This window comes from Mytilus edulis, chromosome 4 (assembly GCF_963676685.1).
Source record: "Mytilus edulis chromosome 4, xbMytEdul2.2, whole genome shotgun sequence".
Taxonomy (NCBI): Eukaryota; Metazoa; Mollusca; class Bivalvia; order Mytilida; family Mytilidae; genus Mytilus; species Mytilus edulis.
The window spans coordinates 93,075,156-93,091,903 of NC_092347.1; the positions used below are offsets into that span (position 1 = coordinate 93,075,156).

The 16,748-nt window shown below is 33.9% G+C and overlaps 1 protein-coding gene across 1 annotated transcript; it reads left to right on the plus strand.

The window, feature by feature from the left end:
* The first annotated feature begins 255 nt into the window (after positions 1-255).
* Positions 256-5,867, plus strand: LOC139521073 (angiopoietin-related protein 7-like). The gene is made up of 2 exons (XM_071314328.1): positions 256-1,359; positions 4,832-5,867. Exons 1-2 carry the CDS (start codon positions 393-395, stop codon positions 5,473-5,475), a joined length of 1,611 nt encoding a protein of 536 aa, XP_071170429.1. The 5' UTR covers positions 256-392; the 3' UTR covers positions 5,476-5,867.
* The last annotated feature ends 10,881 nt before the right edge of the window (positions 5,868-16,748 follow it).

The window sequence follows — 16,748 nt, forward strand, 5'->3', positions numbered from 1 at the left end:
AAGTAAGAGTTTCATTAACTTTGATCAATACAACAGAAATTGTCTTAGTTCGTCAAACGCTCATAGACACGCACTTAAAGTCGAATACGATACAGCCATTTGAAATATACGGAATAGTTCACTATCTAGATGTGTCTTAAAGACTTCATTAAAAGTTACTTAATGATAATCACGTCGTTATTTCAAAATTCCATATGCATAAAACTTAGATTACGTCCACGCTAAATATCAATTCACGGGAATCGACTGTGAAATATAGTTTCAGGATCTTTACGAGATGACAATGTTTACATTTCTACGTGACTAGTTCTTCGAAGGTAAACTGGTTTCAGTTTGAAGGAAGAACAACACATAATGATATTGAAAACAAACGAGGAACAAAACAGTACAAAATGAACTGCCGAAAAATACTTTTTCAGTTTTGTTTGATTATGTATTCAGTTGTACTGTCAAACTCAGAAGTACGTGGTAATAATTTGCCATGTGAGTACAGTTTTCATGTATGGTACCCAGATGAAGATATCAGACAAAAAGTGAAGGATGTCAGTTATAAGGTGAGCAACATGACGGGATATATAGACAGGGAGTTTCTTACGATGAAAGCTACAGCATTGGAAGAATTAAAACAATGTCAAAACTGGACCATTCACCTAGAACGGCAAATTACAGAGTTAAAATTTAAATCCTTGAAGGGTAGGATAATTGAAAGAGACACATCAAATAGTATTACGGATGTTGAAAGAGATATGTTAGACCTTAAAAAGAAAGTCAGTCATTTGAAAAACAATTATCAACGGATGCATAGAAGTTTTCAATCTTTGAATATTGGAAATATGAGAAAGGCAGAACCTACAAGTCATCGTGAAATAAATATGCTCGATTTGTTAAAAAACACTGTCCGGGATTTGAAAGCTGAATGGGTTGTAGTGAAACGCGACGTCATAGAATTACAAACAGAACACAGAAATATCAAAATGGGCCAAAACAAATACAGTAACAACTCTTTTCATATGGCAGAATCCATCCAATTACTGACATCGAAATTTTCTATCTTAGAAGCGAAAAACGACAATTTTACTGATGTGCTAAAATCACAATCAAATAAGAATGATAACGTACACGATCGCATACAGAAGCTGGAGACTCACGATGAGGATTATACAGTAATTGTAGACAACATGAAAACCGATCTGAAAAATTCAGAAGCTAAAATAAAATCTGTTGATAAAGACCTTGGGTTGTTAAAGGACGACAATGCATATCTAAAGACGTTAGTTATTGCGTCTCTGAAGTCCCCGGATGTCAATCATGACGGGACTAAAGAAAATAGGCGAAGAGTGATAACTACTATACCAAAGGGTAGGTATATAGTATTTCAAACACAATATATAATTATCTAAAATATAGTTATTTTTTTTAATGTTAATCTAACTTTATTAGAAAAGTCATAGCATAACAAAAATATCACATTTCCTCGCCAAAAGACCAACAGAATAAGTCCCATAACCCCTTATCATTATCTGATGTTTTGAAAGTATTTATGAAAAACAATCCTCTCTTTGGATTTAACCAATTCTAATATTTAATGTTCCCTCAAAAAGAACAATTAAGTTTCCTCTGGATAATTTTCAATCTCTATCTTCCCCTACAACTAATTCTAACAAAACTAGTGATTATTCAAACCTGTATTCATTAATTCCCCATGAGAAATATTGTTAAATGAAATCATACACAATGCTCTTTAACATAAAAATGGTAGTATACGCTTGAAATGTATTTCTTTCTGATACCATACGGCATATTTTGTTAATAATGAACAGTATGCTGGAGTCTCTTATTGACAACATCAGATTTTAATAAGGACATTGTTTGGTAGACTTGTTCCTATAGGAACGAACTGTGCCTCTCTGTCTCTTTGCCGATCTTTTCTTATTATTTCTTATTCTTATAGTCGGAGTTCCTTTAATAATTGTCAAAAATAAGAAGATGAAATAAGTTTGATAATTTTATATCACATTCAGATGGGTCAATAACCTTAAAGCAAATTGAGGACATATAAAGTCTTGTGTAAACAAAAACTTTCTGTGTAATGATGTTGGGCATGTTTCTACTTTACTTTTATCAAGTGATTGTGATTTCCAATTTGTGTTGATTTGGAAAGTACAGGACCATAGAATAAATAAGTAAAAACTGTTGAGTTACCTTTTGTATTCAAAGTATTGAAAGACTCATTGTGTGAAAATGGATTTTTTTTTACCGTGAGGAGCCACATTACAAAAGGATTTTCAGTGTATTCTTATTTATCCTATTTTATATTTGAAAATGTCTTCGAAATGAGTCATTCATCATATCAAAGTTTACAATATGGACTGAGCAATTTTCTGATTTGGTTCCAGTAACATATCCTCTAGAGCTAGAAATATAGGACAACAACAGACACGGCCTCCTCTGCCTCAGAAACACCATATTTAGATAATAGTATCTCTGAACTTGATAAAACTTATATTTGAATTAAATGAATCAATAGTGTTGTAACGTGACATTTGATATTAAATCATTTTGTCACCAAATCTTTCCTTTGGGACTATTTGAATCATTTATATGTTGTTAGCTTCCTTTCTTCGTACTAAACATCCTGTCTTTCAATTATTTGTCCTTAACATCCGTTGAATACAATTCCAAAGTGATGTAATTAATATGTATAGTGTAAAACGGGCGTCTATGAATTGACAGCACCTAATTATCATCTCTTTTATGATAGGAATCAATTGTTTACGTAGGCATGATAGATCTTCAGAAAGCGTTTAAGATAGTCAGTTAGGAATCAATTGTTTACGTAGGCATGATAGATCTTCAGAAAGCGTTTAAGGTAGTCAGTTAATATATAAAAAAAGATTTCATGGTATTCACATCAACAATTAGTAAATTGTATCCATCATACCTGTATCTAAAACAACATGAGGGATGTACATATATTGACGCGTCATATATTGTAGGTTCTAGAATTATTGCTGCAAAATCACATAAACGCTTAGTATTGTCGACACTACATAAAGAAACTATAACTGTAGGACTAGAGATATTATTTTCTGATATTAAAAGACACTAGTTGAATTTTTCAGTATTTAAAAAAAATCTTTTCTCTTTTTTTTTGAAAACAAATAGTACCTTTATTGGAACCACAACTTAAACAATGATTTAGGTAACATTTTATACTTGAAACGTTGAAATTTTGTGTTCAGGTTGGTCCAACAATATTCAACTTTTTAAAGTCAAGAATGTTTCAATGCCTATCGTAAACAGAGACACATTGATCTGCATTGTTTGAGTGTTGTTTTTGTCATTTTTTGTAACTTTGGAACTTCAAAAGGTAAAATAACAAAACAAAACCAAAAGTTGCGAGGAAAATTCATAACAGAAAGTCGATAATCAAATGACAGAATCAACTCTCAAATATATTTTTTACCATGTGTATCTATTGTGTATTTTCAATCAGTTGTACACTTTTGAGTTAATATCATTTAAACTTCAAACAAACGTAATAAATTACAGTATTGCATCTCCATTTGGAATGGTTAAACTCTGAAGTGGGATTTTCTCGTTGTGTTGAAGACCCATCGATGGCGTTTGGCTGTTGTCTGCTCTTTGGTCTGTTTGTTGTCTCTTTGACATATTACCCATTTCAATTTTACATAGGTGTTAGGGACGACATCAAAAGTTCAATGAAGGATATAAAAATTAATTCAAATAGTTTTTTCACTGACCCCCTACCCCCCTATTAACTTAATTTGGGAAAAATTGATTGACCCATATGGATATATGAAAAAAATCAATGTCGGCTAACCAAATCTTGCAGGAGTTCAACCCCCCACCCCCAAACTATTTGAATTAAGTTTTTTTTTTTTTTTTTTTTTTTTTTTTTTTTTATCTTACATTGATCTTTTGATGTCGTCCCTTATGTTAAAAACATTACATATAAAACTCATCTGGTAACGGACAGATCTCTAAATGGTCCAAGTCAGAACTTAACACTCAAAGTTACTGATGTCAATTATGTAGGGATGCATTCTCCTATTTTCCTCTACATAAACAGGTGAAGCTTCAATTCTTATAATCTAAACATAACTAAGCTTAAATCTCGCAAAGATATCTATTATACCCTGCAGCAAATAAGCGTTACAGAAATATGTTACGTACATGGAGCAATGAATTTGAATGTTCTTGACATTATTTTGTGGGGTTATATTTAATTTTAGCTTAATAGCACTTTTGTGAAGTGCTTTTTTTCAGAAATTTGTTTATACTTACATGACTTTTATTAAGATTGGGCAAACCATTAAAGACGACATTAGGAAAATAAAAATCAACTTATAAGTTAACGGACTTAACGGGAAATATTGAGTAAGAGACTCAAATATTTGATGGTTAGTGGAAATCGAATATTGAAGTAAAAATCAAAGTGTATAGAATTATAAGGTGTAGTTTTTTAAGGCTTTTAAGTTTAAACTGGAGTCTAACAAAATATGGTGAGACTTAATGGGACAGTATAATCGAGTCAATGCTTTAGGTTATTGAAAGTAATGACTACTCAAAAAGCTAAACGTTGAGCATCACGAACACCTCCAAACCCGGGTTGAAAGTAGGTGCACCGAGAGGGATGTACTTTTGAACAACTAGGGCCCTTCGAATGATATATTGCTTCAAATAATTTAAACTCATAGAATGATTTAAATCCATTAAACGTAGCAGGTATGAAAAAATCTTACACCGTGACAAAATTGGGCTTTTAACAATACATAAATATCAATTGTAACAATTATACATATTTCAGACTGCCAAGATGTAAATGAAATGGGATATGATGTAAGTGGTGTGTACCAGATAAAACCAGAAGGAGCAGAGGAACCAGATAATATTTACTGTGAATTTCTAAACGGAACAGCATACACTGTTATTCAACGTCGTACTGATGGTCTGCTTAGCTTTAACAGGCAGTGGATTGAGTATAAATTCGGTTTTGGAAATCTGTACGGCAGCCACTGGATTGGAAACGAATGGATTAATTTCCTAACAAATCAAGATGAATATACGCTACGAATTGATATGTGGGACTGGGAAGGAAAGAAACATTTTTCTGAATATAGAATCTTTTCAATTGGAAGCCAGGATGTCGATTATCAGATCCACGTGGGTGGATATACTGGGAATGCCGGGGATTCCCTCAGCTTCCATGATGGCATGAAATTTAGTACTGAGGATATGGATAATGACCTCAATGTCCGCCATTGCGCGGCGGAAAACAAGTCTGGATGGTGGTTCAATAACTGTTACCTAAGTAACCTTAATGGTGTGTACCACGTCGGATTTTATTCTCACTCTCAGTATAGTGATGGTATTGTGTGGTTTACACTGAAAGAGGACGATAAGTACTCACTACGAAAAGTGGAAATGAAGCTTAGGCGAAATACAAATTGAACATGATGTATTTTTACATACTAATTCAATGTTTACTGAACAATTTGAAAAACAAAACATATATGTGTTTATACAAAGTACTTAATGAAATTGAAAAAAAGCACTGTATCTTCTACCGACATACGGTTATTTAAAAACGACATAAATGTAATTCCTGAAGTCTGCTTTCCTGTAGTTGGACTATTCTTTTATCAAACAGACTTAAACATGATAAAGACTAAAAATAATTTATAAACGACTATTGTATGCAAACTTAAGAGTGTATCATTTACATAACTTACAATTAGATATAATTGTTTATTCTTATGTCAGTTCTATAGATTCAAGTACATTGCATCTGTAAAATTTATTCACACCATGCTGTCATTAAATAAAATTTGATATTATGCGTTCATCACGCTTTACTATTGCATATGGTCCAAATATATTCAGAATCTCTTTAATTATTCAAAAAGTAAGATCACAAAAATACAGAACTCGGAGGAAAATTCAAAAAGGAAAGCCCTTGATCAATTGGCAAATTCAAAAGCTCAAACACACCAAACCAATGGATAACAAATGTCATATTGCTGACTCTATAGAGGCATTTTCTCATGTAGAAATGATTGATTAAATATGGTTTTAAAGCTTTCACATGTATGACAGTTGCATTTATTTTCATTATATTGACATTGATGTTTGAACAAACAAACAGAAGACATAATAGGTTAAAATGTCAAAACAAAAAGAGTGGTACAGCAGTCAACATAGTGTAATCTTTATCACTATAAAAACATACAAATATGTAATAAAGAAGCACAAAATGGCATGTAGACCAACCATATTAGCAAACTTTAAAGAAAAGAAAACACAAATTTACCCCTATAGTAAAATTACACAATGACTAGATGCTTAAGTACAGAACCAAGTTATATATGCACCAAAAAACATAAAAAGGGCATATAGACAAAGCACATAATGAAAAACTTTATATACTGTATGTGTCCAAAACACAGTTCGGGAAGGATCTACCTTCAGGAACGCTCAAAGCCGAAAATTTAAAAACAAATTAGGTATACGAACCGAAATAGTTGTAGAGCCAACGTACGTGTTTGTTAAGTTTTACATCTGAATTCAAATATAGCTAGAATAAGTACGATCCTTTAAACTTATACAAGTTTGCATGTTTTGAGGCAGGTCAATCTGATCTACATTTACCATTCATTGACCCTAAATAAATAGGATCTTCCAAATAAATTCATCATAGATACCAGGATTAAAATTTTGTTTCCCAACAATTGTTACTATGTTTGTAGGTCAGACACAAAAAGACCTATATTCCAAATTGGCATGCCTTGTCAAATTTTACGACCAATGACCGTTAGTTTCTTTCGTTCCATTGTTTTATATAGTCAAACATTTAATAGTGTAAGGTTTTGAGGACTTCCCCTCCCCTTTCTTTTAAACTTACCTTGGAGTTCGTTATTTTTGTAAATACTTTTTTTTCATATTCCCGTAACTATTGGCGATAAGATTAAATAATGATTTATACGCATGCATTTTGGGATATAGGTCAACCAAAAACTCATGAAAATGTGTGTCATTATCATATGTTAATCACAAAATTAACTTTGGTTAGTATTTATGTCCAATTGCATACCCAATTAAAAGTGAACTCAATTCAAATGATGTGTATGATTATCTAAACTTGAGTTATATTTTAAAGAAATGAACTTAGGAGGTCAACATAAAGGGGGAAAGTCTTTGATATACATTTATTGTAACGTGTATCTTATAAATTGTTATAGTATGTTAAAATTGAATTTAGGACTGCTTGAATGTACAGTTCCGAAACACTCACCGGAAAATGAGGATCATCAGTCTGAATGATTCGACTCATTAGAAAACCGTGTTACATTGTTCTGTATTCACTAGTGTTAAATCGGATGCTTCTTTCGTTCCAAATCATGTTAGGATCTGAGAACATTGCGCCAAGTAAAAATTCATTTCAGAATTCTAAAATTTCTTTCAATAATGCTCTACTGATAGGATATATTGACATATGTGTAGAGTGTATCGATTTTAATAATTTAATTGGTGATTAGATATTTTAACCACGAACTAAAGGTTGCTGTTTTGGTAGAACATAAACAGATATATTCTGCTTTGTGTCGCTGTCACATTAGTGCATACACTACATCGTCATTCTTATATCATTAGACGTGTTAGATAAATGAATAGTTTTGACAAAAAACAAACGAGACTCGAGAGACAATAAACATTTTAAAGGGGTCGTCTTAAAAGAAGTAATGATTTTTTTCTATTGATAAATTTGATATAATTCATTATGTTAACCCAAATAAAACATTTTAAAGTAAGGATTTTATTATTTCCAGTCAATAAAATTGTGCCCTCTTCCTACCAAACCAGCGCAAATTTCAATAATCTGAGTTATTCTCCAGCGCGGATGACGCCACATTGTACCAAGTATTTTATAACATATGAGTCTGCGAATGACGTGTTCGACATTAACTCTGCATCCTCCGATTCGACGATTTAGATTCTGGCATTTAGCACGGTCTCTTCTTGTTATATGTCGCAATTGGTGTATTTTGTAAGGCGTCATTAATGGATAGCGGTTAGCATATATTTTATCCGCTAATATAAAAGGGTTCTCTGGGATATCAAGTTGTAGTCCGTATCCTATATCTGACATCGAGTTGAATTGTTCTGACTCATTTTGGTGGCAAAAGAAACCGCTGTCTTCATTAATCAATCGCCCATCCACTTCTTTCAGTAAAAATGATCATCGTGACAGAGCTGCTGCAGTGTTAACCTTTGAAGATGATGATCTACCACCGCCTCCGAAAAAACCGTAAGCTGATAAGACAAAGGCAAAGAGAAAAAAACCAAGCCCCATGGAAAAACAAGTTGGCTTATGACCGATTCATAAGGGAGCAAGTGCCAAAGATTTTGAAGGCTTTTGGCATTGACTCAGAATCTTATTCTAATTAAAATAAACAAAATAAACTAGTATATGACTCGTTTGTTTTTGTTAATATATCGCTATGTCAGAAAAAGATATGCAGATATAATACAGACGTTCAAGTTCATGATATGTACTTTTGAGTTTTTTCCTCTAAACTGCAAAATATTATCATCGAGTGAGGTAGCATTGGCGGTTCCTGCAGGATGGGGGTATTCTAGGAGTAAGAACTCCCCCTTTTTCCATTTTTTAAAATTATTTAATCATGTGAAAGTTTTGTGGTGTTCCAGGTTATTGGTTCCCCTTATCAAAATGACTGGATACGCGCTTAGATAGCAATGATAAAAGTTGTTATTGTAACTTGTAATCAATAATAATTATTTTATTTTTTTGAGATGGTCCCTAATTTAAATGTCTTAATTATAGACTCTCGACTCTCAATTGTCAACAATAGTTATTTATCTAACATGTCTATTAAATGGTGCTCGGAGAAAATCCATGTCAATGAAATCGAATTATATTGGATCCTTACTTCATATCAACCGATAAAAATAACAAAAGTACCGATCCCCGAAGGAAAATTTAGAACAGAAAGTCCCTTATCAAATGGGAAAATCAACAGCTGAAATACATATTAGGAAAGGAAAACAACTGTCATAGCGTACGGCTTTCAGCAATGGGCAAAACCCATAACGTATATAGTTATCAATGGGACCAGGCTTACAATTTGATACACCAGACGCGCGTTTCGTCTTAATAAGACTCATCAGTGACGATCAGATCAAAATAGTTAGAAAGATAAACAAGTAGAAAGTAGAAGAGCAATGAGGACCCAAAATTCCAACACGTTAAGGTAATGTATTCCTTGGATATAAAATTCTCTAGTATTTCGAATAATTCCTACTTTTGAAAACAGTAAATTTATCAAAATGACCGTATAAATGAAAGTCATATCAACACTGAAGTGCTGAATACTGGGCTAGTGATATCCTCGGGGACGAAACGTCTACCAACGTAGTAAGCTATAAAAAGCGCTTATTTAATTTTGAATACAGCTCTGATTTTTATTATTCATCGCGTACTCTTTTTGTGATTTAGAAGATGCAGATAAAAGAGAAAAAACATTAGTTAAAGTACAACACGTTCAATTTATCCTAGAACTTCATATAAGGTAGTACAACGATCATATCAGACATTATGTTTGACTTTAAGAGTTGTCCAGTTCTACAGATAACGAGAAATCGTTACTTTTTAGTAATTACTGATGGATAAAATAGAAGAATTACTTCCTCCCAATCTCTTATTAATGATTAGTTCTAATCAAAGATACTAGTTATAGATTCTTCATGGCAATTCATGTTGATCTTATAATCAATCTCGTACGTGGCTCCCTGAAAATAGTAAAACAAAACTTTATAATAATGAAGAATTCCAATTAGAGAAACAGCTATTAAAACTATTTGTCAATATTGGTCATGAAAAGAAAAAACAAATGTTTTACTTCCGAATGCAATACTACGATTAATCGTTTGATTGATTTTTGAAACATGAAACGGCCTTATTTAAGTTTGAATAAAACCCAACTCTCGTGCGTTAGTAAAACTATGCTCACACAAATATACGAATATTGTAATCATTTGAAATAGTTGACATTTAAGTCGTCACGCCAATATATGTATAACATAAAACTAAAATAATTTTGATAAAGAATTCTACGAAGACTATTGGGGTCATCTTATATAATAATCAAATGCATTCTAACCTAAATAGTTTAGACATACAGCCTAAACATGAAAATGGAGACAGCAAACGCTCTGGCTTGTGCTATTATTATGTTTTTAGTTATTGGCACTGCGGATTCGTATTGTGGATCTATTCCCTCTCCTGGAAATAGTAGTTTTTGTTATCATTTCATGTTCTAAAGTTAATGTCTAATAGTGGAGTTACAAAGTCGATGAATTTTCAACTTTAATGGACCACCCTACCTGCAGGCTAAATTATACATTTTTGGATAGAGAAATGATTAAAGTTTAATGTTTGCCTGGTCGTAGAATCGAATTATGGTGCAATTTTTTTTAATTTGGGGTTAAAGTGCAGTGGTCAATTTTTCACCGAAGTACATTTATTTCACACGGGGTTATGAACAATAAAAAAAATAATATCACATTTGCTTTAATAAACAAAATTTAAAAGAAAATTCAGATCAGCAACAATATTTACACACAAGATAAACATGTTTATGACCTTTAATTGGTATTTTTTTCTTCACATATACATTTTATGATGTATTTCTGATTTATACGTTTTCTCAAATTAAAAGAGAGTAAATTATGCTTCTGGTATGGTATATGCCATTTGTCAGTGGCAAATATTTCACCAAAGGTATGTGAATGAGATCGAAACAATTAATTCCAATGCGTCATTGTTATGTGTACTCCAATAAAAATACATATTGTATGGATAGAAAAACAAACTTTCCCTTATTGCAGGACAGCTATGCATACATGAAACCCATAAAACAAATAAAAAGTGGTCAGTCATAAAGGGCAGTTGCAAATGCAAAACAAAACATACACAAAAACAAAGAACCAAACAAAATACACAGGTTCAAATAATCGCATAGTCAAAGTGATATTAACCACAAAGAAACCAACTGTAATCATTTTGTTAAAAATAATGTCATGAATATATACAGCTTTACATGATTCACTCAGACGCCATTTTCATCGTCATCTTCTTCACTAATTTGAATGTGAGTAAGATAGTTTCTACAACTCTCAGAACCTTCACACGAACAAATAGTTGTACAACCTAGATTTTGCTGGTTGCAGACACAATTTTTATTGCAAGCCTTTTTACCCTTGCATGTGCAAATAAGGTCTTGAAGGAAATCTGCTGACATAGGTCCTTCAAACAAAATCGGTAGTAAACCATTTTTACCCTCTTGCCAACCAGAGTTTTTGGGCTGTCTGGTTGCTGGTTTTGCAATGTGTGAATGCATCCAAACTTGCGTCTGTAACATTGCACGGAGGATGTGTTGTAAAAAGGACGCCTCACATGGGGGTAATCTAACAAGATTCATATCTTTTGTTGTGGCAAATTTCACCCTGAACTTGTTCAGGTCTTCATGTAAATCACTGAATTTCCTCTTCGGATCGTATAACAAAGCAACAAATTTGCGTCCATCATGAATGGCGGATTCCTGATCTCCCGTTGAAAAACCTATCTGAAGGATTTGGAAATTGTCTGCACTTTTCTGCAAAAGTTTGCACATAGACTTCTTTCCGAGACCAAAAAAAGAAGAAGTCGTATCGCATCCTGTGAGGGCATGTGTGGCTGGTAGTAAATTACAGATTGAGGGTTCAAGTGAGCGACATATATCGTGAACAGGTAGAAAACGCATTCCATCTTTCAAATTTGATACTGACCCAGTTTGGAACCACATCTCCTCTGTATTTTCAAGTTTAGGAAAATAGTGGACACAGAGCACTAACACATCAGTGTCAGATGACTTTATAATAATACGACCTTTTCTATCATTCGAAAAAATATTGGCATCTGCATACACCGAATGAAGAATCATTCGTGTATCTGCTTCTTCTTGTGTGCTGTATAAGTCAGTACAATTTGACAGGCCATCACAAGAAAATCTCTTGACAATTTCTGGGTTTTCAAAAACACCCGCGAGAAACAATTCGGTACCTCCCTCTAAAGGAGACTGTCCAAAATACCGTTCGCAATACTCACCAAGTAATCTGATAAGTGACTGTTTATTTTCTGGATTGCAAAGGAACTTTTTCCAGTCCGGAATTGCTCTTCCTTCAATAACCTGATAAACCTTTTGAGCTCCAAATGACAAGGTTCGATGCAATCTTTCCGCTGCCTTGATTGAATGTTTTACATCGTAGCGATCAAAAACATCGACCACTGTTCCAGCATTTAAAAAACACGTTAGAAGCATTGATACATAGTTTCGTAGCAGATCACCAAATGTGTTGCATTTCTTGACATCCATACATTGAATAATTTCCATACCATCACGTATCAAAACTGTATTTGCTGTGTCATAATTTGGAAGATTGAAAGAAGAGCAGATTTCCTCTTCAAAAAGGTGAATTATATCTGATTTGCAACACTTACGCATGGTACCATCATCGTGGAAAAGTGCTGAAGGTATTGAACCAATAGGATATGCCAAGATCTTGTCTACTATAACATCTTCTCGAACATTAGCCAGGGCTAAAGCGATACGAAATATCATCTCTGGGTTTATATGGGCTTTCACAAAGTCAGCTGTTTTACATTTGAGTTTTGAAGTCTTAGTCATATCCTCAAATGTCTTTAGTGGAGACCTCGAAATAGGACTGTAGAAAACACGGTTTTCACCTTCATTAAAGCAACCTTCGACAAAAGACTTGACCATTTGGTTGCCACGTTCAATAGATTTTAGAAGAGAATCTTGAACGTCTTTTGAGGCTTGCATCCCTGTAGAAATATTGATCAAGTATTTTGGATGATCGGTGATGTTAAATGGATCAGTCATGTTTGAATGCACATAACTAACCAAATCAGACACATTTTGTTCGTCGCGATTCATTGCTGTTGGTTTGTTTTCTTCGTGCTCAACTTCTGTGTCGGTCGATAATCCAGATCTTGCTCTCATTTCAGCACAGAAATGCGCAAGAATATGCCTTGTAAGCATCCATCGAAGTAATGCTGGTTTTTTTCTTGTCAATCCTACAATGCCGCCACAACCTTTGGAATCTTTAATGATAGTTTTTTCTGTGGCCATGTCACTCCAGATACCATTAAAGGTTCCAGGCTTTTGTCTGACTGCAAACTCACCTGACAAAAAGGAGGACTTAACTGTTTCTGGTAAATTTAACATATCCAAAACGTAGGCTGGAGTCCACCTAGCATAGTTTGTCCGGTTAGTTATGAAGAAGTATGGCAACATTGCAGACACTGATTTCAAATGTAAAAGCCACAAACCATCCCGTTCAGCTCTTATATTCTGTAACAATATTTCAACTGCATGAAGAAACATATCCCAAAATGCAAAGGTTGGTGAAAAGTAAAATCACAAAAATACTGAACTTAGAGGAAGATCAATTGGGAAAGTCCATAATCACATGGCAAAATCAAATAACAAAACGCATCAAAAACGAATGGACAAAAACTGTCATATTCCTGACTTGGTACAGGCATTTTCAAATGTAGAAAATGGTGGATTAAACCTGGTTCTATAGCGCTAACCCTCTCACTTTAATGGCAGTCTCATCAATTTCCGATATTTTTACATTGATGCGTTAAATAAACAGACACAATAAATATAATAGTCAAAATATGGGTACATCAGTCTTCATCGTTTAACAATTTTAAAAGGAACAATTTAACAGAACACAAAAACATCTACTATCTACGAACACATTTATTGAGTGTCTGACGTCAGAAATTTTTTTACGTCACATAAATTTGTCGTTCAATGTGCGTACAAACAATTTTAAAATTTTCATGGGAATGTTAGCATACAGGGTTAAAAAATCAAAAGTATGGAAGAATAAATTTAAGAAATAGACAGAGATTTAAACTAGTCCAAAATATACAAGATATAGTACAATAATGTGTTCTGAATTCTTCAAATAAAGGTAAAATATGTTCTTCAAAAACATCGAAGAACTCCTCAATATCTTCAGTGCTTTGTGGTGTGCTGGGGACAGCAAATGAGCTATGACAGTCAAGGAACACCTTCCACACATTTGGTTGAATCGTTTTCATACAGTTTTCATCTCTACACCAATTAAAGAATGCCTTAAACAAAAGAACCATAAGAGCCTCATAGGCCAATGTTAATCCTCGAACACCACGATTAAACTGTTTACCAACTAGCATTTGATTAACTGTATTTGAAGCATAAATTCCAGAGTCTACAAGTAAGTCAGAGAGCCCAGCTGATGCCCATGACTTACCAACTGTTGCTATAAAACAGGAAAGCCCGTGAAACCCACCGAGTCTTATTATATGGGAGTGAAAAACCTCCGGCATGGACCATTTCACCTGTTGGGCGACAGCATATAATTGCTGATCAAAAGTTTGTACAGCGTATTATTGACCAGCACGATTTGACATATCTAAACATTGTTTCATGGTGGTATATACTGTTGCCATGTCGCTAGGTTTGGCGTCAATGACCGGAGCATAGGCTACAAACGTAAATTCACATTTTGATTCAGATAATCTTTTGTAGAAACCGGTCCAAAACGGGACAATTTGTTCATTACTTTCTACAGAAATAGGAATAGGATCAATGCTGCGTCTCGACAGTATTCGAAGGAATACCCAAGACATGTCAGCAACATCTAGTCTTGAATCAATAAAGCTCGACACAATCTTGTCATAGGCATCTGCATATCGTGGGGGCCATAACGTTCTTTTGACTTGTCGTAAGGTAAGCATGCCATAAGTTTGGTATAAGAATCATCCAACGTCAGAGATCTTTCGGGTCCACGCTTAACCTTAATGGAACTAATACTTGCGTTTGATGTGTCATTTTGATACTGAAAGACAGCTCTAGCCATTGAGTGAAAGGTATTCTTACCATCTATAGTTTCAGCATTAATATCAATATTATCAGCCCCCTCCTGAATAATATGACCACCCTCTTCAAAAGAAGCAATCCCATTAGATAAATATGATGTGTCTTGGATTCTCCCTATTTCAAAATTTGCTAGACTAGTCAGATATCTTCGTACTTCTGAGTATGATGAACAAAAGCCATGTGAATTTAGATTTTCAATCAGGTTTTTGGATTCAAACTCATGGTGGAGTTGTAATGCCAAACCTAGATGAGATGGGGTAAAATGACTTTATTCAATGAAACAATACATTCGGCCATTGCAAGGACTTTACGCATCACATCGACAGGAAGGTCAGAAACATTACCCTCTCCATTGTATGACTTATCATCAATAATCCACAACAAAAACTTTGTTAATAAGCAAGGAGTGTGCTGTGTAGAATAAGACAACGATATTTCAGATGGTGTTGGGTAAGTCTCATTTGATATATCTAAGGACTGCAATTGTCTACGGATTATTGAAGCGGCTGCATGAAAAGTCTGGTCTTCATTTATAGGTCCTATTTCAACTTCAGCTTCAATTTCCGAAAGTTTTAACTCACATTTTAAATGGCTAGCTGCTTGAATGGCTTCGGCAATTGATATAGAACTGCTGAATACTATATTGAATCTTCCCTGCCCTTTCTGTGTCTGAATGACGATAGAATTTCCATAATGCTTTTCTAGCCTTCGTTGAAGTTTGGCTGAAGTATATCTCGTTTTTAATTCGGGAGGTAAGAAGAAACAGTATTTTTCTAAAAGAAAAGACATTAAGTATGCCTTTTTGTGAATAAGCAAGTCTTCATTTATGTGACCAACGAAGGATTGAAAAGCCTTGTCATGTACAGAAATGTCCACCTCATCATTAAATTCTTTTTTCTTTGGAATGCTAAGTTAATAATTAGCAATGCAAGCTCTGTGGTAAAGAGCTTTAGATTTAAATTCTTCCGAAAAAAGAAGTGACTTCAACTCTAAATCACGTTTATGGTCTGCTAATTCACTTATTTTTGTAGTCTTTCATCACTTTCTAAGTGACGTAGGTTTTTGTCGCGCTTAAACGACTTGTGCTTACAGAAAATGCAAGTAGTCCAATCAAACGGCGTGAACATTGATCTGGTCTGAACAGGATGGGAACAACATGGTTGATTCGCATTGGAAGTGTCTTTAAGATTGTTAACATCAGGCATTACAAACTTTTCTAAATTGACTCTACTAGTGTAGGATTTGTAACAAGATTTGTGATAACACAATCTTTCAATATCTACATCTGTAAGTGAACTATATTCATCATGAAGTCGACGAAACACGTCATCTTTTCTTGTATTCACAGCATCTAAAAGTGTTTGCTGTCCTTTCGTAGATAAAGAGGACAGTTTTTCCACTGTTGAAACTTGACATATAATGCAAAGATTCCACTGGTTTGACATACGGCGAATTTTAGCTTGAGAAGCCGTAAGCTTCAATGGGCTACTAAAAGTAGACATTTTCCGGATAAACAACTTATCCGCACCAATTCAACTTTTAAATTACAAAAGACCTATTAATTTGTCAAAGTAAAAACACATTTAAGGTGGCACGGTAGTATTTGCTTTCCAGAATTTAGGTTGCTCTTTTGTGTACCCTACTTAGGTAAATGTATCTAAACAGTGTGATTGGACAAAAAATACAGTATCAACTGAACATACTTTCCCA